Source organism: Fundulus heteroclitus, chromosome 20 (genome assembly GCF_011125445.2).
Source record: "Fundulus heteroclitus isolate FHET01 chromosome 20, MU-UCD_Fhet_4.1, whole genome shotgun sequence".
Lineage (NCBI taxonomy): Eukaryota > Metazoa > Chordata > Actinopteri > Cyprinodontiformes > Fundulidae > Fundulus > Fundulus heteroclitus.
Window position 1 is genome coordinate 30109057 of NC_046380.1, and position 24074 is coordinate 30133130.

At 39.4% G+C, this 24074-nt stretch overlaps 1 protein-coding gene across 3 annotated transcripts in view; it reads left to right on the top strand.

The window, feature by feature from the left end:
- Nucleotides 1-24074, top strand: part of LOC105931720 (MICOS complex subunit mic25a) — an 81995-nt gene that overhangs the window by 713 nt on the left and 57208 nt on the right. For all 3 annotated transcript variants that reach the window (XM_036152076.1, XM_036152075.1, XM_012870512.3), the window contains exons 2-4: nucleotides 1211-1307; nucleotides 1636-1690; nucleotides 5654-5810. In XM_036152076.1, coding sequence (XP_036007969.1) covers nucleotides 1211-1307; nucleotides 1636-1690; nucleotides 5654-5810 — 309 coding nt within the window. The remainder of the gene's footprint in view (nucleotides 1-1210; nucleotides 1308-1635; nucleotides 1691-5653; nucleotides 5811-24074) is intronic.

Sequence of the window (24074 nt, forward strand, 5' to 3'; positions counted from 1 at the left end):
TGGCCTTTATTGGGTCAGAGGTGTGTGTGTGTGTGTGTGTGTTAACACAAAGGCAAGGTGGAAAAACATCAGCAATGAATGACCTTAAAGTGGCAAGCGTTGCTGCTTGTTATTCTGGGAAGATGCATGTAGTCGTTTCTTAGCTTGAAGTCCAGTGTCCTTCAGTTAAAAATATTATTTACAGATGGAAAAGATCTGAGACAGCTGGCCATCTTCTCAGGAGTCCATTCCTAATAGCGGGCTGTCCACTGGGACCTGATTTTCAGCGGGGCCCCAGTGGACATGTTTACTGGGGAATGGCCAGGTAACTTTATCCCAATGTCAGATAGGGCAGTATTTTATATCTATATATATATATATATATATATATATATATATATATATATATATATATATATATATATATATATATATATATATATATATATATATCGCAGCTAACACTACTCATTTTGATGTTAAGAGATAACATTTTTGTTCTTACCTGAACAAACCAGACTTTCCTTTAGACAGACGAGACCAATGGAGCGATATCTTGCCATAGTGCACAATCTTTGATGAGAGCCAATCACTTAAGCACAAAGAACTTATAGCAGCTGTCTATCATGGAGGTGGATCATTGGTGATTTGAGCTGGTTTTGCAGGCATCGACCGGGAGGTCTTCTCTGAAAGTTTTCTAAAGTAAAATATGAGGCTGGCTTAGGCCCTGGTGAAACCGAGGATGGCGGCAAATCCACAAAAGAGGGGCTCAAAAAGAAAAGACTCGATGCGCTGTGGTAGCTTAGTCAAAATCAATGTAATGTTGTGTACAAACTAGTTCTTGGGAACCTCAATGAACTGAAGCAAGAGCGTACAGATTAGTGGGCCAGCATTTCTCTACAGTGACGTAAGAGACTTAAAATGTCATATAGAAAATAATACTAATAAAATAGTAATGGTGGTTTTACAAGCTATTGAATCATGTGCTGTAATTTAAATATACTATGTGTTTTAAGTAAAAACAATAGAAAAGATGGGTTTTAAAAAAAAATATCTCAAATAACTGGTGATCCCTGAAAGAAAAACAGCCAATATTTTACCTACATGATTGACAGGTGGAAAGACTGACAAGAGGCGGGATTAGGAACGGGTCTACCATTCTGCTTAACGAGACAATAGCTAGCATTGGTCATAACAATGTGTGTGTTCTCATGTTAACTTTCTGGTCCAGCTTTCCGAGGATGTGCTCCGGCGGATGAGGGAATCTCAGGGATCGGAAAGAGTTGGTCCTTCTCCGCCTGCTCCAGACGGTCACAAGACGTCATCGAGTATGTCCTTATCAATAACTGTGACATTTCCTTGCATAGCACATTTTCTATGCAGACGTTATTCCTTGAAAAGGGAAAACCATGTATGATTGCACGTCATTGTAAAACAACACACTAAACATGAACACAGAATCTATAAACTTACCTCACAGTGCTTATAAAAACATGCTATAAATGGGATTTTTTTTTTAGATGTTTATTTAAAATCTTTAGAATTTAAAAATGATTAAGGTTAAAATGGAGTCTGCTGTTATGTGCTCCTCTGTAAAGCTTGGACACCCTTCTATAATAACATTGCTAAGTTTGATATCTACTTCTTGATTTTTAGGTGCGAAACCTGCAGAACCTTCAGCTTCAGAGACACGAGAAGAGATGCGTAAAAAGTAGGTGTTTGTACTTTCACAGTGTCTAAATCTCTACATCTTTTTGGTTATTTTTATACTGGATTACAATCTCCTATTTGTTTTGGAGGCTAATCACACTTCTTATTTTCTGCTGTGTTTAAAATTTTAGAACACAAAGTTCTAAAATGCTAAAGTTTCCAGTCCCCTTACAGTTTTCATCTACATTTCTTGCTATATTTATATGTCAAATAAATGTTAATATGAGACAAACCTGAGATCACACAAAATGCAGTTTTCACAACGATGGACAAAAGTGACATCCAGACAGTTCCAAGGCCAAAACTGCACAGCCGTGTCTCAGATTTGCCAAAAAACATCTTTATAATCCCCAAGACTGTGGGGGAATTCCTCTAAGAACTGACAAGACAAAAGTAGGTCTTTGTGGAAAGTTTGGTGCGTTTCATTCAAAGGTGTTTAAAGGAACATCGGCAGTAAAGTGATGGCACAGGTCTGCTTAGCTGCTTCCAGGCTACGGGGGATATAAGTGGTTTAATATCTTTTTTTCTATAAATAGATGCATGATGTCGTGTGAAAAATCTAAACAATGTCTAACAGCACTCCTAGAGAAAGTCTTAAACTCAGGCAACTACAGCTATGTTTACATGCAGAAAATGTCACAATTGGATCAAAATGTATTTGCATTAATTCATCGGATTGTACCGTTTATATGGGCACACAATCAATTAATCCAATCATAATGTGCGTTTATATGTATCTGAGTTTATTCAGAATAGAACCACTCTGACATGCAGTTATCAAATTACCCTAAAAAAACACAGAAAAAGAAGAACTTCCGTCTTTGCTAAACAACAAAGAATAGTAAACAAAGCAGTAGGAGTTCATTTGTCTTCCGAGCGCCCAGGCTGGACTTGCACAAGGTTCTAATTACGGTTGAAACTTTCTGAGTAAGCAACAGTTTTGAGCTCTTTTGTTTTTTCGAATAGAAAGGTTGTGTCGGGAGCCTTGACAGTTTTGCTTCCCGACGTATTTCTGCTACTCAACATCACAGAAATATATCAGGTTTACGTCAGATGACACGCACACTCGGGTCAGTTTGCCACATTTGCAATAACTTGAGCCAGACAAGCGTTTAAATGCACATTGATCGGATTATTAATCGGCATTAACCACCCCTCTCATTTGGATTACAACTCAATCATTTCGATTAAGGTTAATCCGATCATCATATTGTTTACATGAAGCTTTTTTTATTCGGCTCGGCCCTTTATTCCGATTATTTTTTTGTCTTCGTAAACGTACTTTACTAATGACACAGAAAGCTTGTTGCAGGCTAAGGCAGCACAAATCTCATACTGCAGTCATGCTATGCCAACATTTATGGGTGGAGTGACTTGTCATCTCTGTCTGTAGGGATTGATTTACTCCATCTGCATAACAGGGATATTGCTATGTTTTTGGTTTGCTGTTGCAAACCAACAACAACCAGGCAACCAAGGAAGGGAGATGAGGGGTACTGGCTCAAACCTTTTTGTTCTAGTTAAAAGTCACACTGCAGCATTTTGCACAATCTGCAGGTGCCTGATGTATGCCTCACTAACCCCAAGAAATAGTGAGTTACAGCAATCCAGCCAAGATGTAACAAATGCATGAATTACTGTTTCAAAAAGCTGCCTGGATATAAAAGGCTTTACTTTGGCTAACTGCCTCAGATGAAAAAGGATGGATTTCACAACAGCCCTAATCTGGCTCTCAAATTTAAGGTCTGTATCTATCTTAACTCCCAGATTTGTGATAATCGGGCTAAAATATTGTGACAGAGAACCCAGATCTATGTTTGAGGTGTAGGATGTACTGCCAAAAAACCACCACTTCTGTTTTTTGCTTGTTCAAGTGTAAAAAAAACAATTTATAATCTAGACAATTAAATAATGAATTTAAGGAGAAGCCCTTGGCTTTTGTTAAGAGGGAGATACACGTGGGAATCATCAGCATAACAGTGGAAGGAAGCGGCATGTTTCCTGAACATAGAACTAAGGGGCCTAACACTGACCTGCGGGAACCCACGATGAAGAGGAGCGGCAGAGGACACAAGCTCACCCAGTTTTAGTAGGAAAGTTCATTCTGCCAAGTAAAAGCTAAACCACTGCAATGCAGTAGACCTGTCACCCACCCACTGCTCTGAACAAGAAATTACAATTTTATGGTTAACTGTGTCAAACACGGCAGAATCCAGAAGCACAATAAAAGCACAGTCCCCCGAGTTAAAAGCACATTGTTAAAAACTCTTAAAGGGCAGTTTCAGTACCGAGCAAAGCTTTAAAACCAGATTGGAAAAACCTCTAGAATACCATGTTCTTTTGAAAATGCCATTAGTTGCTTATAAACAACATTTTCAAGAATGGTGGAGATAAAAGGCAGTTTGGAAATAGGCCTGTAATTCTCAAAAGTGTCTGGATCAAGACCAGGAAGAGTGTGAATTACTGCCTGTTTAAGATTAAAAGGAACAACACCAGAGAACAGGCTACTATTGACCTCAAGCCACTTTATATTGCTATGGCTTAATACATTTTTAGTGTTACAGGTTTTGATATTATGTCATTAGACCCCCCCCCCCCCTAAAAAAATCAAAAAACAAAAGAAAACACAAAACTATTCAGTTTTATCATTTATAGCCAAGTCCTCATAACTTTAAAAGTGTACAGTGCAGCATTATCAACTCTGTGCTGCTGCATGAAATATGCATTATCTACAAGGTTATGACTGCTCTGTCCACAATTAGTCATGCTTTTACCTTAATTCATCACAGTTTTTAATTATTCACAGTGGAAAGAAGCATAGAAAACCTGATTCAAACACAATACAACTGAATAAAACTTGCATGACAATTAATCAAAACTTATTCTTGAATGTGACTGTCCCATTAATATTTGCTCTTACGCAGACGTCAGCAACCTGAACCTTTGAAATCCAAAGAGCAGCAAAGTCCTACTTAAGCTTCGAAATTGATCAATTTGTATAAATGCTATATAGAAAATTACTTTGTTTTATTGTACAAATAAAAAAAAAACATATATTTAACTGTTTGTTTTTCCTTGTAGGTTTAACTTGTACTACCAGGGGAAAAAATACACTTTTTTTTAGCAGAAGCAGATAACAGTGGACTCTGAAGGAGAATGCAGAAAAACAATTAGCCCACCTAAAAAAATAACATGATTATAAAAGGAATGGACTAAATGAATATTCATTGTACCATTAGTTCTTAGGCTTATTTCCTTTCTGTTACAGACTCAGAAGTTTTCTGTCAGATTTATATTTGTCCAATCCAAAATGTTACTTCCAGTCAGAAGAAACCAAGATTATAAATATGACTTTAAACCAATTTCTAACATGGTTATGAATAATTTGGGTTTAAAAACATTAGTCACTACCACATAATTTATATCAGTGTCTAATGTGGAGGACTTGCAGAGCACCTTGAGGCTATGGAGCTGCAGCTTGCAGACTCTGTCATGTGTCTGATTGAAGACACCGCCCCCCTGAGGCTGGTGCAGAAACAGCGGTGGCTGCAGGATGGTGTGATGACAAAAGGTGGCGCTGTTCTGCTGACTCCTAAAAGCAGCTGTTGCACAAACATCACTGGCTTCATTCTTCTCCCTTTTCTGATCATTGGGGACATTCACATTTTGTTAAAGAGATCCAAAACAAGCAGTAAAACCATTAAAGTGATCAGATGAAACAAATTTCTCCTTTCACATATTGCAAAAAAATTCAGTTTGCAACTGTTACCACCATAATGAAGAAGTGACAAATGAATAAGATGCGGTGCATAAAGATCTCTGGAAGTCCCATCAATCTGCTAAAAGCCAAGCCTCTCTGACTGTGTCAGTTTGCTCCTTGCGTTTTTAGAATAAGGAGCTTGTTTCTTGAGCTGCTCTCCATGCTCCGTCAAAGGTTAACGCTTCATAACTTTTCTGACTTCAGCTACGAGCGTCAGCAGGCTCTGGTGCAGGAGCAGCTGGCCAAGCTGGCCCAGAGGGAGAGGGAGGCTGCAGCCGTCGCCGACATGGAGAAGAGCAGCCCCGCTGTCGTCATGGAGAAATGGAGAACTCATGAGGAGCAGGAAAAGGCCAAGTTGCTGGTAAGTGATGCTGTCATGGGTGACTGGATCGGGATTGTGCATTTAACTCTCACTGCAAATAAACAACTCATCTGCTGGAACAGTTTGAACAAACTAACATCAGCGTTGGACTTCCTGCATAGTCAACTGTTTAGATTTGGGGTTCACAGCTCGACGCGTTTCTTCTGCTTTGTAGTGGGAAAGGTGGATCAAACTTCATACCTCTACCAACATGTTTGTTTAAAAGATGTCAAAAACTGCACAAAAAACAGCCAGTGCACAGGAATCATACTGAGATTGGATTATCTTTGTGAGACGTGATCAGCAGATATTATTCTCTATTTCTTGAATTATGTATCAGTTGATGTTCCTTTTTTGTCTTATTATGAAGTAAATGCTGCCATTTATAGGGAAATGTAGCCTATTATTGTGCACTGAACTGTTCAATATATAGTTTATGTAGCTGCTATTGAATTTCATCTTTCTTTGTTTATGGTTTTCCTGCTAATATCAATACCAACCACAAATAAATCAATTGTAAAATACTTTTTTATGCATAACTGGGGGTACTTATCCAGCAGTATTTACCTCTAGAGGTTTGGTATGTAAGATGTGGACAGGTTTGTTGGCACCGGTGATTGATGACCCTGCAGGATGAAGGATGATTATGATTATATTCATCTTTTATTGCAGGAAGATAATCTCACAAAGAAAAATGTAGTAAATTCCAGCCTTTAATTTGAGAACTTTTGTTCCCACGTAAAGAAATCACATTTTTAAATCAGCAGCAGCACATTTATTGGTACCCATAAAAATCCCTTTAAAATAAAATTGAAGTATTTTTTTTTAAATTTCTATTTTATCTTTTTTAGTGGATCAGAGTTTCTAGGAACTTTTTGATCTAATCAATGGCTTTATTATTCCCTGGGCCATAAATATGATGAGACGCAGGGGCCCATTTCTCTTAGTCGCTGTCAATTAGGCTGGACGAGGGCACATATTTATCTTGCTTTCCCGCATGATGGGACGATGGTTATGGAGGAAGAAACGGTCTCCAAACGTTTCTGTTTGAGACCTGCAGCACAGAATGACATCACAGAGTCCCCACAACAACCATTAGACACGTTCTGCATGGCCGCCGTTTGTTTGGGAGACAGAGAGCCTTTTCTGTCCCGCCGTCCCAAATGTAAAGTTTTCTAAACTCAGCGGAGGTCCGGTCAGTAGGTATGGGCAACATGGACATACAAGTTTATCATAATATTTAGTGTTAGTTATTCTAGTAATAATAAAAGTGATCGAAAGTGTTCAAAAATCGGTTGCAGTGTCTTTTTACTATAGGGTCATTGCATGCTTATAAAAAAACAAATGCTGCTCTTAAAGAAAAAAACAGACCAAACAAAAACTCAACAAGGAGCAACTTACAATTTATTAAATAGGCTCCGTCAAGACACTGGTAACATTAAGTAGTTAAATTTTAACGCTAAAGAGTAAACAATAGCTGTATTTTATCCTATTTTTAAAGACATTGATATGTCTTGTTACTCTGAAATAGTATAATTCCAAACTGCACTGCTTTTACTTGTTGAGTCTTATCAACATATTTGCACAAATTTATGGTGACATTAGGAAGAAAGTCAACTTAATAAATGCCCATGCCTTCTACTCAGGGAGCTTTTGACGACTAACAGGTGGGTGTGGCCTAAAACACACCCACCTGTGGAAAAGCACCTCATGTAATGTGAGCCTGCTTTTCTTCCATAGGTCTTGGGAGCCATGTTAGCCTGCACATCATTATGAACCCCTGAACAGATTGGACTGAAAAGTTAGTGTACTGAAACTGTGTCGTCACAGCTTCTTTCTGCGAGATGATGATCTAGATGATCCAGTCGTAAAATCAACCCTGGGTATCTCAGTCAATAACCCTACATCTTATGAGCCGCAGAGAAGAGAGCATTAAAGAGGATGCATGATTCTGGGCGATCCAGGGATTAGACACAGGAATGGTCCCTCTCTCTGTGTGCAACAATGTACTCAAATGTTATAGAAGTTTAAAGCTGCATTAAGTGACATTCACCACTAGGTGGGGCTTGAGCACTCTGTAGACCAAAACAAGACGTGTATCAAGACACGCCTCTCTCTACCTTTCCCCTCCTATGCATTTATTTGCAAAGGATAAATTCACGACAAAGCAGAATCACCTTGCAGAGGAACATGTCTAGTGAAGAAGTAACTCATAACTTTATGATGCTGTTAGCAAGAGGACGTTTAGATCCGCTGGACGCGCTATTCGCCATTTTGCTCCTACTACACTGCTCTGGCGGTGGCATTTCATGGGCAGGGAGGGGCCAAGCCCTGAGTGGCAGCTGTTCACATGCACGTACGCGCACGTCTGGTCGGCCCGGCTTTGTAAACAAGACACTGCAGAACAACACAGAGAGATGGTGTGTGATGTCATGCTATATTCCATCTAAAAAGATACCTTTAGCTCTTCACAAAACTATTCTTTAGTTCTTTCTATCTAAAATAATGAAGGATTGCTCCCTTAAGTGCTGCCATTTTAGCAGAAGGAGAGTACAAACAGATGGGGTACTAGCAATTTTGCCACTGGTGGCTTAATTATTATTTTTTTTACCAGGGATGCTGACACTAGTGTTTCTATGTCACTGCCCCCTCATCGTGGTAATGTCGGCTGGTTGAGTTCCTCGGTACATTTAAGGCTGAGATAAGCATTTAATAACTATTTGGAATGTGTGGGAATCCTGGTTTAATAGTTATTGTTGTTATGGATGTGTTTGTTAGTGAGCAGCATCCAGCGACAGTCATTAATCAGCTCTTCTCTCGTTGCTTTTTTTTCCTCTCTTGTTTTACCAAAATTGAAGAATTTTACCATGATTTCAATGCATCCAGCTCTAGTAAATCTGTGCAAAAATGCTCAGCCACGTCGCATTAGATTTAGCACGTCTTCTAACAGACATGCTTTCTAGTTTTTCTGTCAGAAGCACTCAGTGCAGCCGCTCGGTGCGCGTGCTTTCCATTCACTTGTGTGTGTGTTCAAGTGGAGAGTGATTGCCTGGGTTGGAGAGTACAATAATGTTTAGATGCCTCGGTTGTTGGCGCTGCATGTGTTGACAGCTTTGAGCGGCGGCAGTCTGATGTGTGTACCCGTGTAAGCTGCGGCGTGTTCAGGTGGGAAGTAAAATCGTATCTGTGCGTCGCGGTGAAAGGAAGCGGAAGCGTTTCTGCTTCAAGGTGATAATGGAGCCGAAGCAGATGCCTATAAAGTGTGTGAAAGGGTCTAGAGAGCGTAAGGTGTGGAGTGTTTATGTGACCCCGCATTTGGCCTTTTTTATTCGCACCTCCTTCTTGTTTCTCACCTGTGCCTTTTTGCTCGGTCTCACCTTTAACTCCTGTTTCTGCTCTACTGTCTTATCAGATTCTTTCTGCCCGGCTTGATTTGTCTCTTTTGCTTAAAATGAAACTCTAGTCCATCCATCCAAATAATGGAGCCAACCCGAGCAGAAGGCACTCCTTAGTTTCTAAGTAAGAAACTCTTTTTTTTTTTTTTTTTTTTTTTTTTTTTTTTACTATGAACCAGTTTTTGAGGAAATTGTTAGAAGTCTGATTTACAAGCTTCCACAACTTCTAATTTCTTCGCACAGCAGGTGATCTTCCCTTTCTTTCGGAGCACTTTCCAGCAGCACCGACACAGCTGGAGACTCAAAAACACGCTCCCCCACCTCCCTCACGCTTCCCGTTCCACCTTTAAAACAGAGCTTTTTTTTAGTTGGGTTGGAAGTGCCTTATTTATCTGAGTAGAAGCCAGATGAGCACTTGAAATCATACGTTCACACACACACACACTCTAATGTGGCGCCATCAGATTTATACACACGCGCACACATGTGCACGCGTGTAAAGCAAGCCCCTCTGTGTGTGTCTGTGTGTGTTTCATCACGTGCACTCTGGGCTCCCCAGCATGCAGCCTGCGTGTCTCTGTTGGGGTGATGGGGAGGTTAGGGAAGTGTGAAGGCTATACCTGTCGAAGAGATGAGCTGCTGGCCGGCGTGCCTCGGGCTGCCTGTCACAAATGCTCAAATTAGCCATTTACCTCTGCCTCAGCTCCGACATCCACTACTGGAATACATCGTGTGTGTGGGTCTGTGTCGGTAGCTGTCATTGTATGTGCATTACATACCGTCGTGTGTGTGTGTGTGAGTGTGAGTGTAGACAGGAGGAGTGTGTGTGTGTCACTGAGTTCAGAGGAGGGTCAGTCGTACCCTTTTCTGTAATGTCTTATTTATATATTTTATTTGGGGTACCTCTCCACCATGTTTTTTTTTTACAATGAAAGATTTCTTGTTGCTTTCATGGAACCAGCAGTGGGGGAAAAAAAATCAAATGCTAAAAGTAACAATTGGAACTAAATAGTTTGCAAACATTATCAGTTTATAACTTTTATATATAAAGAATAAACATTCCTGCTGACCAACATCTCTCTGCTGAAGGAAAGCTGTCCCACAGCACGATGCTGCCGCAACCATGCTTTGTGGTGGAGCTGGTGTGTTCATGGTGGTGATTCTCTACCACACAGCAAATTTCAAGTTCAGTTTGGGCTCGTCTGACCAGAGCAGCTTCTTCAGCTTGTTTGTTTTGTCCCTGACGTGGATGCAGGCAGCAAGCAGGGCTGTTTAAGGCGTTCTTTCTACAACGACTTTCTCTACAACGGTCTTCCATCTAGGTCGGATTTGGAGGGGGTGGGGGGCACGACCGACGGCTGAGCTGTCAACAGATTCTAGACAGGATTTTATTCAGGGGGTATCAGAATAAGTGGGTCTGAATACAATTCTCACTTTTTTGATTTTTCTTTATAAAAAAAGGTTGAATGGCTTTTTCTCTTCCTCTTTACAACGACACAATACTTCGTGTTGGTTTGTCTCCTAAAACCTGAGTAAAGTACGTTACCGTTTTGGATTTTAATGGGACGAAACAAGAAGAGGGTTAAATGAGTTTACAAGTCACTGTTTGTGGGCCTGATGAGACCCGGCATAGTGATCGCTCCCCCAGCTGTGTGTTATAAATGAGCGGAAAACATTCTCTGCTCTCTGGTGATGAAACTTTTCTTTTCACTCTGTTACCCACGGAAATATCAGATTTTAACATTTGACGATTAGTTTAATTTTTCCTCCTACATCCATGTTAACTGACGCGCATGTCATCAGCTGACTTTCAAAGAGTGTAACTTTTAAGTTTTCACATTACCATTGTGTCTTGTGGCGGGACTATATTTAACCCTACAAGCCAGAGTGAAGATGCGGGCAAAACTAAAACTTCCATTAACACCTCCTGTTCTCTCCTCTGTTGTATCTCCTGCGTCTCTTTCTCTCCTCCCCGTCTGTTGTCTTCACCTCGGGGGGTGTCATTCCTGCTGCAAGCAAAATGCAATTAGTATGCGCAGGTAGTCGGCGCTAAAGATCTCTCACACACACACACACACACACACACACACACACACACACACACACACACACACACACATGCAGACAGAAACAGTCGTCTGATTTAGGCTGTTGAGTTTGACTTGTGTGGGTGAGAAGAACAGACTTTACCAGCGATCTGTCGGCTGAGGGTGAAGGTTTGTTCTGGAATATCAAAGCGACCTTCATCTCCAGGGAAAAACGCAACAGAAACATTGCTTGCTGTAAATTAAATTAAGACTTATTCTAAGGATTGTAGGAGAATAATAATTCACAGATAATGTGAAGGTATCAGAAGTCGGCAACATGGGACAGACTAGCAGAGTAGCTGCTTTAGGACATGTTACAGTGAGGCAATTGTTTTTACTCTATTTTTGTGTTTTTATACAGACGTTTGTTTTAGAATTTTATTTTTTTTTACAGTGCTTTACTTTTTCCACATTTTATCAATTTACATCCACGCTCTTTTCATTCACACACAATTTCATGACAGACCAACAACCCAAATTACTGCACAATTATGAAGTGGAAGTGAAAGGATAAATGTCTGCATCAATACCTTATGGAGCCACATTTTGCTGAGATTACATTCAGGTATTTTAGGATTTGTCATGACCAGCTTTGTGCATGAAGATACAGATGTTTTTTGTCTATTTTTGTTTGGAAAATGGCTTTATTTATTTACAATTAGCTTGATTGAACTATTCCATCGTTCTTCTCGCTGTATGATTGGGGTTGTTGTGTTGCTAGAACGTACACCTCCTGCAATGGCTCTTTTACATCTTCCTACCGACTCGGAACAGCTTTCCGGTCCCTGCTGAAGAAAGGCATCCCCACAGCATCATGCTACCACCACTGTGTGACACTGTGAGGAGTGTGTGTTTATGGTTAGGTCCAGTGTTCATTTTCCTCCTCAGAGCCTTTTGCATTTAGGCTGAAAAAATGTAATCCACGTCTGAGCAGAGCATCTTCTTCTGTTTGCTGTGATCGCTACATGGTTTGTGGTAAACTATAGATCGGACTCTCTGTGTCTTTCTTAGAATAATGGCTTTTTTTCTTCTGGCCACTTTTCCATAAAAGCTGCCTTTGTTGTTCTGTCGACCAATTATTCTACCACCGCATTGGATTGGCTTCTTCCTTCAATTATTATTATTATTATTTTTTAAGAGTTTTGTTCTTTTAGGAGATGTAATTAAAGAAATATTGTTTATCCACCATCGATTTGTGAATTTAATGTGAAACAGTTCACGTGGTCTGAATACTTTCCTCCTAACAGATAAGCTTGAAGAAAATCTCTCCACCAAGAGCTGTAACACCTACAGCCAACTGAATCTGACAGGTTTTATTCATCTGTAAAGAATGACACCTCTATAGGAGGATCGTCACGGTTGTGTGGTTGAATCGCAACGTGTGATAAAACATTCTGCCCCCATTCTGCTCCCTTCTCATGGCTCTTTTGTGAGATTGTTAGGCCTGTGCGTTTAAAGAATACCTCCTGCTGTCTAATGTGGGTTTGTTCGTTTTTGCTGGATGAGATTTTCACCTGTTGCAACACCGTTTAGTTTAGGCTTGATGTGTCTTCTAATGTTTTTTTTTTCCCCCGTGCTAACAAAAAATGTCCTTTTGTGAGCAGGCACTAGATGGCAGTGTTGGAGCAGGTTTGTTGTGGGCATGGGATCAAATTAGGATGGAAGGATGCCCTGCTCTGCAAAACGGGCTGCTGGGCAACATGTTCTCCTAGATTCCTCTTCCTCCTCTTTGTGTCTGGGTTGGTTATGACAGAGAAATGTTTCTGACACTGTCCAAAGGAGATGATTAAGAAAAGCCTGACATTCCATAAAGCCGGACCAGAGATTACAAGCCTACCAGCCCACAGGCGTTGACGCCACACATGTTAACAGTGTGCTGCCTTGCTGCTGTGTCCAACCACCAGGAAGTTGCACTTCCCTAGAGTGTAAATGTTGTGTTTTGTGCTGAATATGCAGCTTTCAGCTACAAGATGTTCCCGCTAACCAGCCGGCTCCCCTGCTGTCTCACTTTAAAAGGCATTTGTCAGTCCCCCCCCCCCCCCCTTTTTTAATCTAACTTCAATGCATTTCTTAACTTGCATTGATTTTTCTTTTGTTTTTTTTGTTTTTTTTAGTTAGCATTATTACGTTTTTAATTTAATTTTCTTTATCTCCATGATTACAAACAGACCTGGCACTTCTCTACAGTTATTAATTAGCACAATTATTTATATACTGACTCATCTCTTCCTGATAACCAGCCTGAAGAAACATTATTTTCTCAGCTATTATCATTTCACTGGATTTCAATATTTAATGTTTTAGCAGAATAAAGGGATATGAAAACAATATTGTAGCACTGAAAGAAAAAGATGGTCATCTTATGAAGTTAAAGGTAATATACATTGTAATCATCTGTTTTTGATAGAAAACGGCAGCATTCAAGGCAGGTATTTTTCATTGAAACTACGCATGTTTAAAATCGGGCAGTGTTGTGGACAGAAACAACCTCGAGGCTAGAGATTACCCAGAGAAAAAACAGATACTGTTTAAGAAGGAACACAGTAGCTAACAAGCAAGATAAAGCCTTATAGTTTATTGCATGGGTTAGAAATTAATTCTAATGCTTAACCCTGGCTGATGGCTTAGCTAAAATCTGAAATGCCAGCTGAATGAGAGAATTGATATAAGGAGAATAAATCTTTTTTTTTTTAACTTGAATCTTTGAACACGTATTAAAATAGTTCCTTGTTAAATTATATTGGATAGAAAACATCCAATCTATGAACGTACATTTTTGAATGTTGTGAGGCATTCTTGTTAGGCTTTAGGTCTGGACTAATTCTAACGCGTTACTTGCTTTGTTCCAGAATTTCACTCTATTTGCCTTCATTTATATTCTAATAAACTCCGACTAGAAACTTTGTCCCTGCGGAAGAAAGGCTGCCACTACCAGTTTCCAAAGATGTAATGAAGTTGTTTAGGGTTATTTCCTGTGTTAGTTCTCAGCTGCACCTGTTTTTTTGCACATGGCTTGTCCTGCAAGTAGGACTTCCTATGGCTTTCTTCCAACAATGGAGTTTAATTCAATAAAATGTTATGTATATAGTGCAAATTCACAACACATGTCACCTCAAGGCACTTTACAAAGTCAAATTCAATTAAATCATACAGATTGGTCAAAATATTTCCTATCTAAGGAAACTCAGCAGATTGCATCAAGTCTTGACAAGCAGCATTCACTGCTCATGAAAGAGCGTAGAGCCACAGTGGACAGTCATCTGCATTGCTGATGGCTTTGCAGCAATCCCTCATACTGAGCATGCATGAAGCAACAGTGGAGAGGAACACTCCCCTTGAACGGGAAGGAAAACCTCCAGCAGAACCAGGATCAGTGTGAACGGTCATCTGCCTCGACTGACTGGGGGTTAGAGAAGATAGAGCAAATAAAAGAGGCACACATTGATCCAGGAATCCTTTCTATGTTATATGGTAATGGCAGGTAGGGGTGGGCGATATGAAGAAAATCTAATATCCTGATATCTTTGGGCTATATCACGATACACAATATATTTCGCGATATGTTCAAATAACCTTGAATAACAAATGTTTTTAGGCAAATGGTGCCTAAAGTTTCATTGGTATATCTCATATTAGCGTGTCAATTTTTTTGTTTGAAAAATTGATTGCAAAATAAAAATGTATTTAAAATGTTTTATTTTAGCCATTTTTTTCCATCACAGCTGCACATAGAAGCTTTTCACAAATCAACACTGGTCCTTAAAAAACAGAACATCCCAGCGGCCAAAAGGAACACCAAGGAAAAATCTGACACAAAATACACCTGAAATAAATGGTATCATAAAAATGTGACAATCTCAAAAACAAAAGCTTGTATTGTGACTATAAAATCAACTGACCAGTCGCAGCTATATATTTAGAGCATCTCAAAAATATTTCCGTTGCTCTTTAGGTGCTGGGAAATTTTAAACAAACGGTTTTTCTGTCATGTGGGATTTAGCAAAAGAAGACGCCAGTTTCAACTGTTTTATGGCTGGTTTAATTAAAGTTCCCTTTGGTGTGTGTGTGTGTGTGTGTGGGGGGGTTTGACACGCGGAGTTTACAAGACTCTTCCTTTTGCATTGGATGACGTTTTAGGTGGAACAAATTTGTGCTACTGCTACCTTTTGCGTCAATGGTGTTACGGCATGTTTTGCAAATGACCGCGTTTTGTTCGACATCCTTCCACTGCCTGAAAAGCTCGCTGTCGCCATAGTTCTCACTGTCGTCAACGTTAAGTAAGCGCACGGGTTTGTTGTTTTGTGCGCGCGCCAGAGCACTTTCTGGTTTGGAGGAGGAGCGAGTGATGCGTTCACAGCATGTGGGAAAAACTAAACTCGCAGTGAATTAAATACTGCTGCTCAATCTTGCCATGAAGAGTTACACGCGATGGTCGCGATTAAGTCATTTTAACTATCGCGCAGAGGAAAACTTGAGATACATTGAGTATACTCAATATATCGCCGACCCTAATGGCAGGTGATCTGCCTCCCCTGGATGGCGTCACAGTTAACAGAACACCATACCAAGTGTACCTACTATGAAGAAATGACAGAGAACATAAAGTTTAAAGTTGAAAACAACAAACAATGCAAATTGGAGAACAGTAGGAGAACTCAACAGAGTGAGACAAATAGACCCTGATGTCCTCCAGCAGCCTAAGCCTATAGCAGCATAACTACAGAGGTAGCTCAGGGTAACCTAACCCACTCTAATTTATAAGCTTTGTCAAAAAGGAAAGTTTTAAGATTAGTCTTAAAAGTAGACAGGGTGTCTGCCTCACGGACCAAAACTGGGAGTTGGTTCCACAGGAGAGGAGCCTGATAGCTAAAGGATCTGCCTCCCATTCTACTTTTAGAGACTCTAGGAACCACCAGCAGACCTGCAGTCTGAGAGCGAAGTGCTCTGTTAGGAACATACGGGGTAATCAGAGCTCTGATGTATGATGGAGCTTAACTCCTGCTGCAGCATTTTGGATCAGCTTAAGGCTTCAAATTGCATTTTGTGGACTTCCTGATAGTAAAGAATTACAATAGTCCAGCCTTGAAGTAACAATTGCATGGACTCGTTTTTCAGCATTACCCCTGGTCAGAATATTTCTAATTTTGTAGATATTCCGGAGGTGAAAAAAGGAAACACTGGAAACATGTTTAATATGGGATTTAAATGACATGTCTTGGTCAAAAATAACACCAAGATTTTGTACTTTATTACCAGAGGCCAAGTTAATGCCATCCAGATTAAGTGAATAAGAAGTTTATTTTTTGGACTCTGGTCCGAATATTACAACTTCTGTCTTGTCAGAATTTAAAAGAAGAAAATTTAAAATCATCCTGGATTTGATGTCATCAAGACATGCCTGTAGTTGAAGTAATTGATTGGATTCATCAGGATTTAAGGATAAATATAGCTGAGTGTCATCAGCATAATATTGGAAATTGATCCCATGCTGTCTGATAATTCTAATCAGAAGCATATGTGTATATATAGTAAAGAGAATTGGCTCAAGAACTGAACCCTGTGGTACTCCACAAGTGACACTAGAGTTTGAAGAATTATTATTAACATGAACAAACTAGAATCTGTCAGACAGATAAGATTGAAACCAGCCTAATGCGTTCCCCTTAATCCCTACAGTATATTCAAGTCTTGCTTGGAGAATATTGTGATCAACTGTATCAAATGCAGCACTGAGATCTAACAGGACAAGTATAGACACAAGTCTGTGTCTATTGTTTTTAGGGTTTATGTCATAAGTCTATGAGAACTACTTTCTCAAGAATTTTACATTATAAAAGAATATTAGATAGGTCTGTAATTTATTAAGCCATCTTGAGCAAGATATGGTTTCTTAACTAAAAGTTTAATAACAGCTACTTTAAAAGCCTATGGTACATATCCATTTACTAATAGATTAATCATGTCTAAAATGGGGACATTGATCATAGATAATACTTCTTTAAATAATTTGGTTGGGATTGGGTCCAACATACAAGCTGAAGGTTTAGATAAAGCAAACATTTTTTGTTAATTCAGAAAGCTCTACTGGAGCTAAACAGTCTAAACATCAATCAGGTTCTAACAATGCTTCCAGCGCTGTCTCCCTGAGGACGAGATAATCATGTTTAGGAGGATGCCAATGATTTATTTTAATTTTTAAAAGAATCAATTCCTCTCACTTCTCACTATTCTGTAATAACATCTGGATTTGTGGAGTAAACCACTAACACACATACCCTCATCAATGCTACAATGGACCTCTTGGCTACTGTCTCTGCTTTAAAGTTCCCCTTGACTGGCCTGTTTAGGTGGACGGCCATATCTTGATAGGTTTGCAGCTTTTCCCCACGTCTTCCATTTTTGGATGCCGCATTAAACTTTACCTCTTCAGGTGTTCAAAGACTTGAATTCAACTTTGAAGTTCATAACCTAACACTGCTTCAGACTTCCCCACATCTATACCTCCGGCCAGTCTTTGAACACATCAAGGTGTGTGGAATGAAGACTTTTTTAACCCTTTAGTATACGCACACATATATACTTTTAAATTTACTTCTCACAAAAACACTAAAAACATAAAGCTGCCATTAAGACACACATCCATGTGTCAAAACCGCCTTATCACCTCCTCTTATCTCAGACTTGACATCTTTTCCTCATGTTAGAGCAGCTAAACCCTATGCTTTCGCTTGCTCATTGATAAATGCAAACATTTGCTCCGCCTTCATCTTGAGCAAATGTAATTGCTGACGAGCAGATAGCTCCTCGGGTTGGGGAGATTTTGATCTGTGGATGAGCACAAATCCCGTCGGTTCAATTGAAAAATGTTTTGGAGCAGAGTACCTCTCTCATCAAAGAGCTATAGGGATGTATTGGGATGAATGGACAAGACAATATATCAAGAAAAGTCTCCATCATTCTGGTTCTCATAAAGGAGAACAACCAGTTATTCACCCAGTTTAACTGCATACAGTTAATACATACAATCACGTGTAATAGTGCTAGCAAAGAAATAAACATCTTAATTTTATGGAGAGCTTTTGTGCACACTAAGAAATGTACCTCAGGAAGACTAAACGGTTTGCTTGCGATTTAATTTTGTGCATATTCATAAAGTAGTGTGTTTTTTGTAAAGTTTTAAACAAAATGTAATATGCGACAATTCTACTTATTTTTGGTCTGATTTTTGTCCACATTTGCTGAACAGATAACTGCAAACCCTTCACTCCTCTCCAACAAAACCTATTTTTCTTTTTTCAGCATCCATCTTTTATTCTGCATTCTCTTTCTCACCATCTCCTTGGCAGCGTCCCCCCCCCCCCACACCTTTCTGTCTCTTTGACAGTCTGTGTGCCAAAGAAGGCCGTTGATGAAGTGTTAATTCATCTAACCTCCCACGGTTATGTGAAGAAACCTCACATTTAATGAGCAAACAGCTAGACTAACCAATTCATGCCTTAGGAATTTCTGCTACACCTTGAGTGCACGATCATGTTCATTTGTGGATGTCTCTTTAAAAAAAAAAAGAAAAATCTGCAGGTGAGCGAAGATGTGCATATCACCCGCAGGTGTTTGTGTGATTGTAAATTTTTAAGTGCAGTGCATAAACACTTGAGCTGTTGTCAAAAGGCTTTGTATTTAATGTTGTTGTACTCTCCTTGAGTGAAAGGGTGAGACTGCCTTAGTCGATGTGGAGTTTTTCTTTCTGCCAAACTAAAATGACTGCAGATATAATGGAATAAAATGCATGAAGGTCATGAAAACAAAATGCATAAAGGTATTGCATAAACAACTGAACAGCTTTCAGGAGTTTTTTCCATTCATGTATTGCTGGACCCTTCCTTTTCATGTGAAAAGGTCATAATCTCCTAGTTGAAAGTGAATTTGCCCTTCGTTTTAGTAAAGATTTTGTGGAGTTAGTGGCCATGGAAGTATTTTTGTGAGGAACGGGGCAAAGCGAGGACAGGGTAAGACGTGCAGCAAAGGTGCGGAGGTCAAAAGTTGAGTCACAGATGGCTGCATCGAGGGCTAATAGCCACCATTTATAGGGTTTACTGTATTACTGCTGCAATACGAGGCGGCCACACAGTTTGACCTTTGATCAAACTAAAATGACTGCAGAATTGGGCTGTGTTTAAACAAAAATAAATTAAAAAAATAATTGATTTTACCGTCCTGGACTGAATCTCAAATTATTTCCTAAAGATCGATTGATACAACCAAAGATCGATAATAAAATGCGTTTTCCAATTTTAACTTAAATGTGTGAGCCAAAATTTCCAGCTCACACTCCATTCCAGGGGGTGAATTTTTAACGTAGTATTTTTAATAATGCACCAGGTTAGTGTCCAAATAGCAGCTGTAGATATCTCTGGCATCCTCTGTTTTCTACCCTGGATCAGTTTTAGTGTGGCTAAATCCTCGCCCTGCAGTATGTGGTATTTTTGTTTAAAATGGTGAAACAGGCTTTCGCTTCGTTTGAAGTCTGTCCTCTAAATGCCAGACCACACTGTTGACCTGTTGCTGTGCAGACCAATGTCACAGATGGGGAATAAATATTACCTGCCTCTTTTTTTTTTTTCTTTACCTGATTGTTTTAAAAACATGATTGAATATGCCCCAATCTGCCTTTCATACAAAGGTTTTGAAAATGCAGAATTTTCATATTAAAGACCTTTAACAGCACTGATAAATCTTGAGCTTAGATCAAAGGACTCTGCTTCACCACAGATATGTTACTACTGACACACGTGGTGAATAAATTGCTTCCACTGCCATATAACGGGGGAGAAAGATGTCAGTGAATTAGCCACCATTTTCAGGTGTTTTCTCTCTGCTTGTATTTGCATCTGTCTCCGTCTTTCTCCCTAATTAAAAAGCCAAATCAAGAGTTTAACTGTGCACACCGTGTCTCCTTGTGACATTCTCCAGACTAATCCTCATTTCATTCCCTTTTCCCTCATTTCTCTCCCTCTCGCGCTCACACTGGCGCTCGCTCGCCTCTTCTGACTTTCAGGCTAAAACCAAACCAAAAACCTTTTTCTCCCCAAACACACAGATTCATTCACACGCGCCATTTGCATAATTTCGCATTTACATAATTGATTTCCAAGGAAGCGTTTCACACTTTGTGAGGTGGTGTTGGAGACCAAAAGGTCTGATATTGCCACGCACGCGCAAATACGCACACACGCACATCTATGCTGCCATGCGCACATGGTTTTATTTCGTCACAGTCTGTGCCTCTGTTTTTTTGTTTTTTTTGTTTTCTTCTCCCACAGAGAAATAGACAGAAACACACTATGTTGGTGGATGGTTAAGATTTCAAGTCTAAATGAAGCATGAAGCATTGCCAAGCTGGTGCATCTGGTGACCTGCGTGCTACACGCAGCAAACATAATCAACTAAGCATACATGATGAAATTTATCAGGATCCGTGAAATTTCTGTGGTTATATTGAAGGAATATCTTTGATTTTTTTCAGCGCTGGTAAAATGTGCCCCTTGATTCACCTAAGCAGATATTTTGCACTTTTCAATGGTTCTCATCTAATAAACTGCGAGAATTATTCTCAGGCAGATGCAGGGACCCATCAAGCCTCATGAGAAAACAGAATTCATCGAAAGGTTATTCGCCCTCTTTTGCCTCTGAACATCTTTCACTGTTATTAGATATGCTATTTTTTTTAATGTTGTGCACATTCGAGATACTTGGTTGGAAAAGAACATAAATGTTACAATCATTTTTCAAGGCTTTGAAACTGTTGTTGATATAAAGAAATAAATTCTGCAACACAAACTCTGTTGGATTTACTGCATGTTTTACGTTTTTGTTGTAATTTTATTAGGCGAAAGAAGGCTGTTGCTTGCAGTTGCCTCTATTTCCACATATTTTTAGAAGTAATCCACTTAATTTAACTATTGTTTCTGCCTTCTTGCCTTAATGTTTCATAATTTCCTGTGATCAAGAATATATTCATATCAAGGGTTGAACATTCATTTTATTGGGTTTGGTTTAAGTCAATTTATTCTGCAAAATCTTTGTAATTTTCTTTATCTTGAATAAAATACATGAGCTATTTACCAAGAAAGCAGTATAAATCTCTATGTGACTCTGTTCCAGTTTTTTCAGTATATAGACAGCAGGACAGTCTGAACAAATCAACGAGGGCTTAAAAAAAAAAAAAAGTGGATCTGAGTATGAGAGCTATTGCTCCCAAAGCACCAAACCAGACTTTATGCCAGTCATTATAAACAATTTCAATTTTCTCTGCGGTAGTTTCATTGAGAATGAGTTTTTCCTTCCATGACATAAATTATTTCATACCAGTCTTCTGTGGTTGAGCCATCTGTTTAGAGCCATTTTCTTGTAATGTCTTACTTTATTTTTTTTAGCCACAATGCTTTTTATTGGAATATTTTATTTTGATATTCACGTTAGCCAGGAGAGGCAAATTTTTTGTGTTTCCAATTAATCCCTTTTTCAAGACCTTAGATAGATTATCATGAGTAAACAGTCATTTAGTTATAAATATAAGTTTTAGAAATATCCAGAGCCTAAATCATTTTCCATTGTCAACTACCAATTAAACAATACGCGCCCTTCATGCTAAACTATGTTGCTTCTGCCATATACCACTTTCATAGTGCTGTCAGGTCACCATGACAACCACTTATTTTTCCTATGATGACAAAGAAATCATTTACTCTTAACAATATTTATTCACCATTTCTCGACCATAACAGAGCCGCCTGCATGTTTTCTGACTTTTGCCCGTTCACTGAACTGAACAGAACAGAACATACAGCCTTATCTGAGACAGGAGAACCATATTCATGTCTTTATGTTTGATCCCAAATTAATCACCGTATACGCAAGTGGAATGGATCTAGAAGTCATGGGGGAATAGGTCTTAGTGTGATCACTGTGTTTTTACACTTAAGCAGCTGAAAGTTCATCATCACGGTGATCTGAGCCACATTAACCTTACGTAGACGTACCTGCAGTCACCCCGTTTGCTACGGCCTGCAGACTCCATCAAACTGCTTGGGCGTGTGTGTGTGTGTGTTTATCTGTCTCTGCATCCCAACACGCCCCCTTCACCTCTCCTCTAAAGTCCTCCGTCTATGTAAATGGGACCGCCACACTCCTGTGAACAATCCACGGGGATGCGGCTATTCACACATCCACGGACCCTCTCAGGCAGACACGCATTCAGATTTGGTCCAGCGACCGAAGAGCGGGATGGTTTAACAGATGGTGCCGGCTGTATCCGTTACAAAGATTACCCAAAACCACACAGACGCATTTTACAGCCACTGGCTTTGTGAGTTCACCTCATTTAACTCGATGGTGTTTTTATGAGGCATGGCAACATTAGAGCCACCTACCGCTTTAATCTGTCCCCTCCGTGTTCTGGATCCAGCACCGTACTGGGAGTGCTTAAGAGGAAAAGAAAAGCAGAATATGGCATCGGACGGCCTTCTGAGCATTGCTTGATTTTGCTGATAGCCTCACATATATGGTCATGTAAAATGTTGTGGCTGCATTTGAGGCAGTCATACATGTCTGTAAATGATCTATATAATCAGCTAGTCCGTGGCTCTGGTCTTTATGGAGTTGTTGTAAGGCAATAAACATACAGGAGCTGTTTTTCACAGTAGCGTAAATGCTAAAAACTAAGAGAAAAGTAAAGTTTTTACAAACTGAGTAAAGATTTCACTAATTGGAAACTGTGTTTTGGAGAATGCGTGATCAGGGTTGGATACTAGTGCAGGTTTAACTTGATAATATTGAGATTTTTATGCCATTAACATAACATTACCCGGTTCCGGTTTGAACGGTCTAAGTATATGACATCTCAATCCGGAGATGATGAGTTGCAGATCCGGACCCATCTCACCATCAGCACCCTAACTCGAGAAAGTTTGGTTTTCTTCTTGCTGTAATGCAGTTTTAGTGCCATTCATCGATGATGTGCATCCAATTATTTAACCTATTATGTGTTTCGGACAACTCCATGATAATTCCTTAGTTTTCCCCCCTAAAGTTTAGGAATTACTACAATGCAAAAGCATCAGATAGCCAGAATAATAAACAGCAGTTTGTCTTAATCATGTAAACATTAAAGTTATGGCTATGAATCAAGTTTTTTTTTCTTGTTTGACTCTTCACTGAAAGGCAGTTTAAAAAAAACAAAACTGCAAAAGCTATTTAGTGTGTGCAGCTGTGAAGAATATATTCATTTTAGTCTTATTAAAAACTAAAGGTAAGCCGACCGCAGTATTCTGATATCTTGTCTCTCTGTCAGCGTTTTTATTTTCTACAAAGCAACCAAAGTGCTGCCACTGAAATGATGTAGAAAGTTTTGAGCTTCTATAACTTGACAAGAAGCATCTGTTTGTCGACACAACATGGCGACTCTGGTCATAGCACCACAGCAGCAGCGACAATGGAACCGGATCACATTAATACCTGGTTGATTGAAGAATTTAAAAGAAGTACCCCAAGCATGAGGACTGTGCTTTAACAACACCACTAGATAAAAGATAGGTTTTCGTGTAATTTCAGTTTATTTTTTTTCAAGGGTTTTTTAACATAGAGGTACTAAGAGTCCTTCTTATAAAAGTTTCTGGATCCCTCTTTCGGAAATTAATCTTTACCTCCCTTCACCTCCCTTTGTTGCTTGAACTGCATCATTCTGCTTTCTATTGTCTCTCTAACTCCAGCTCCTTCTCTCTTTC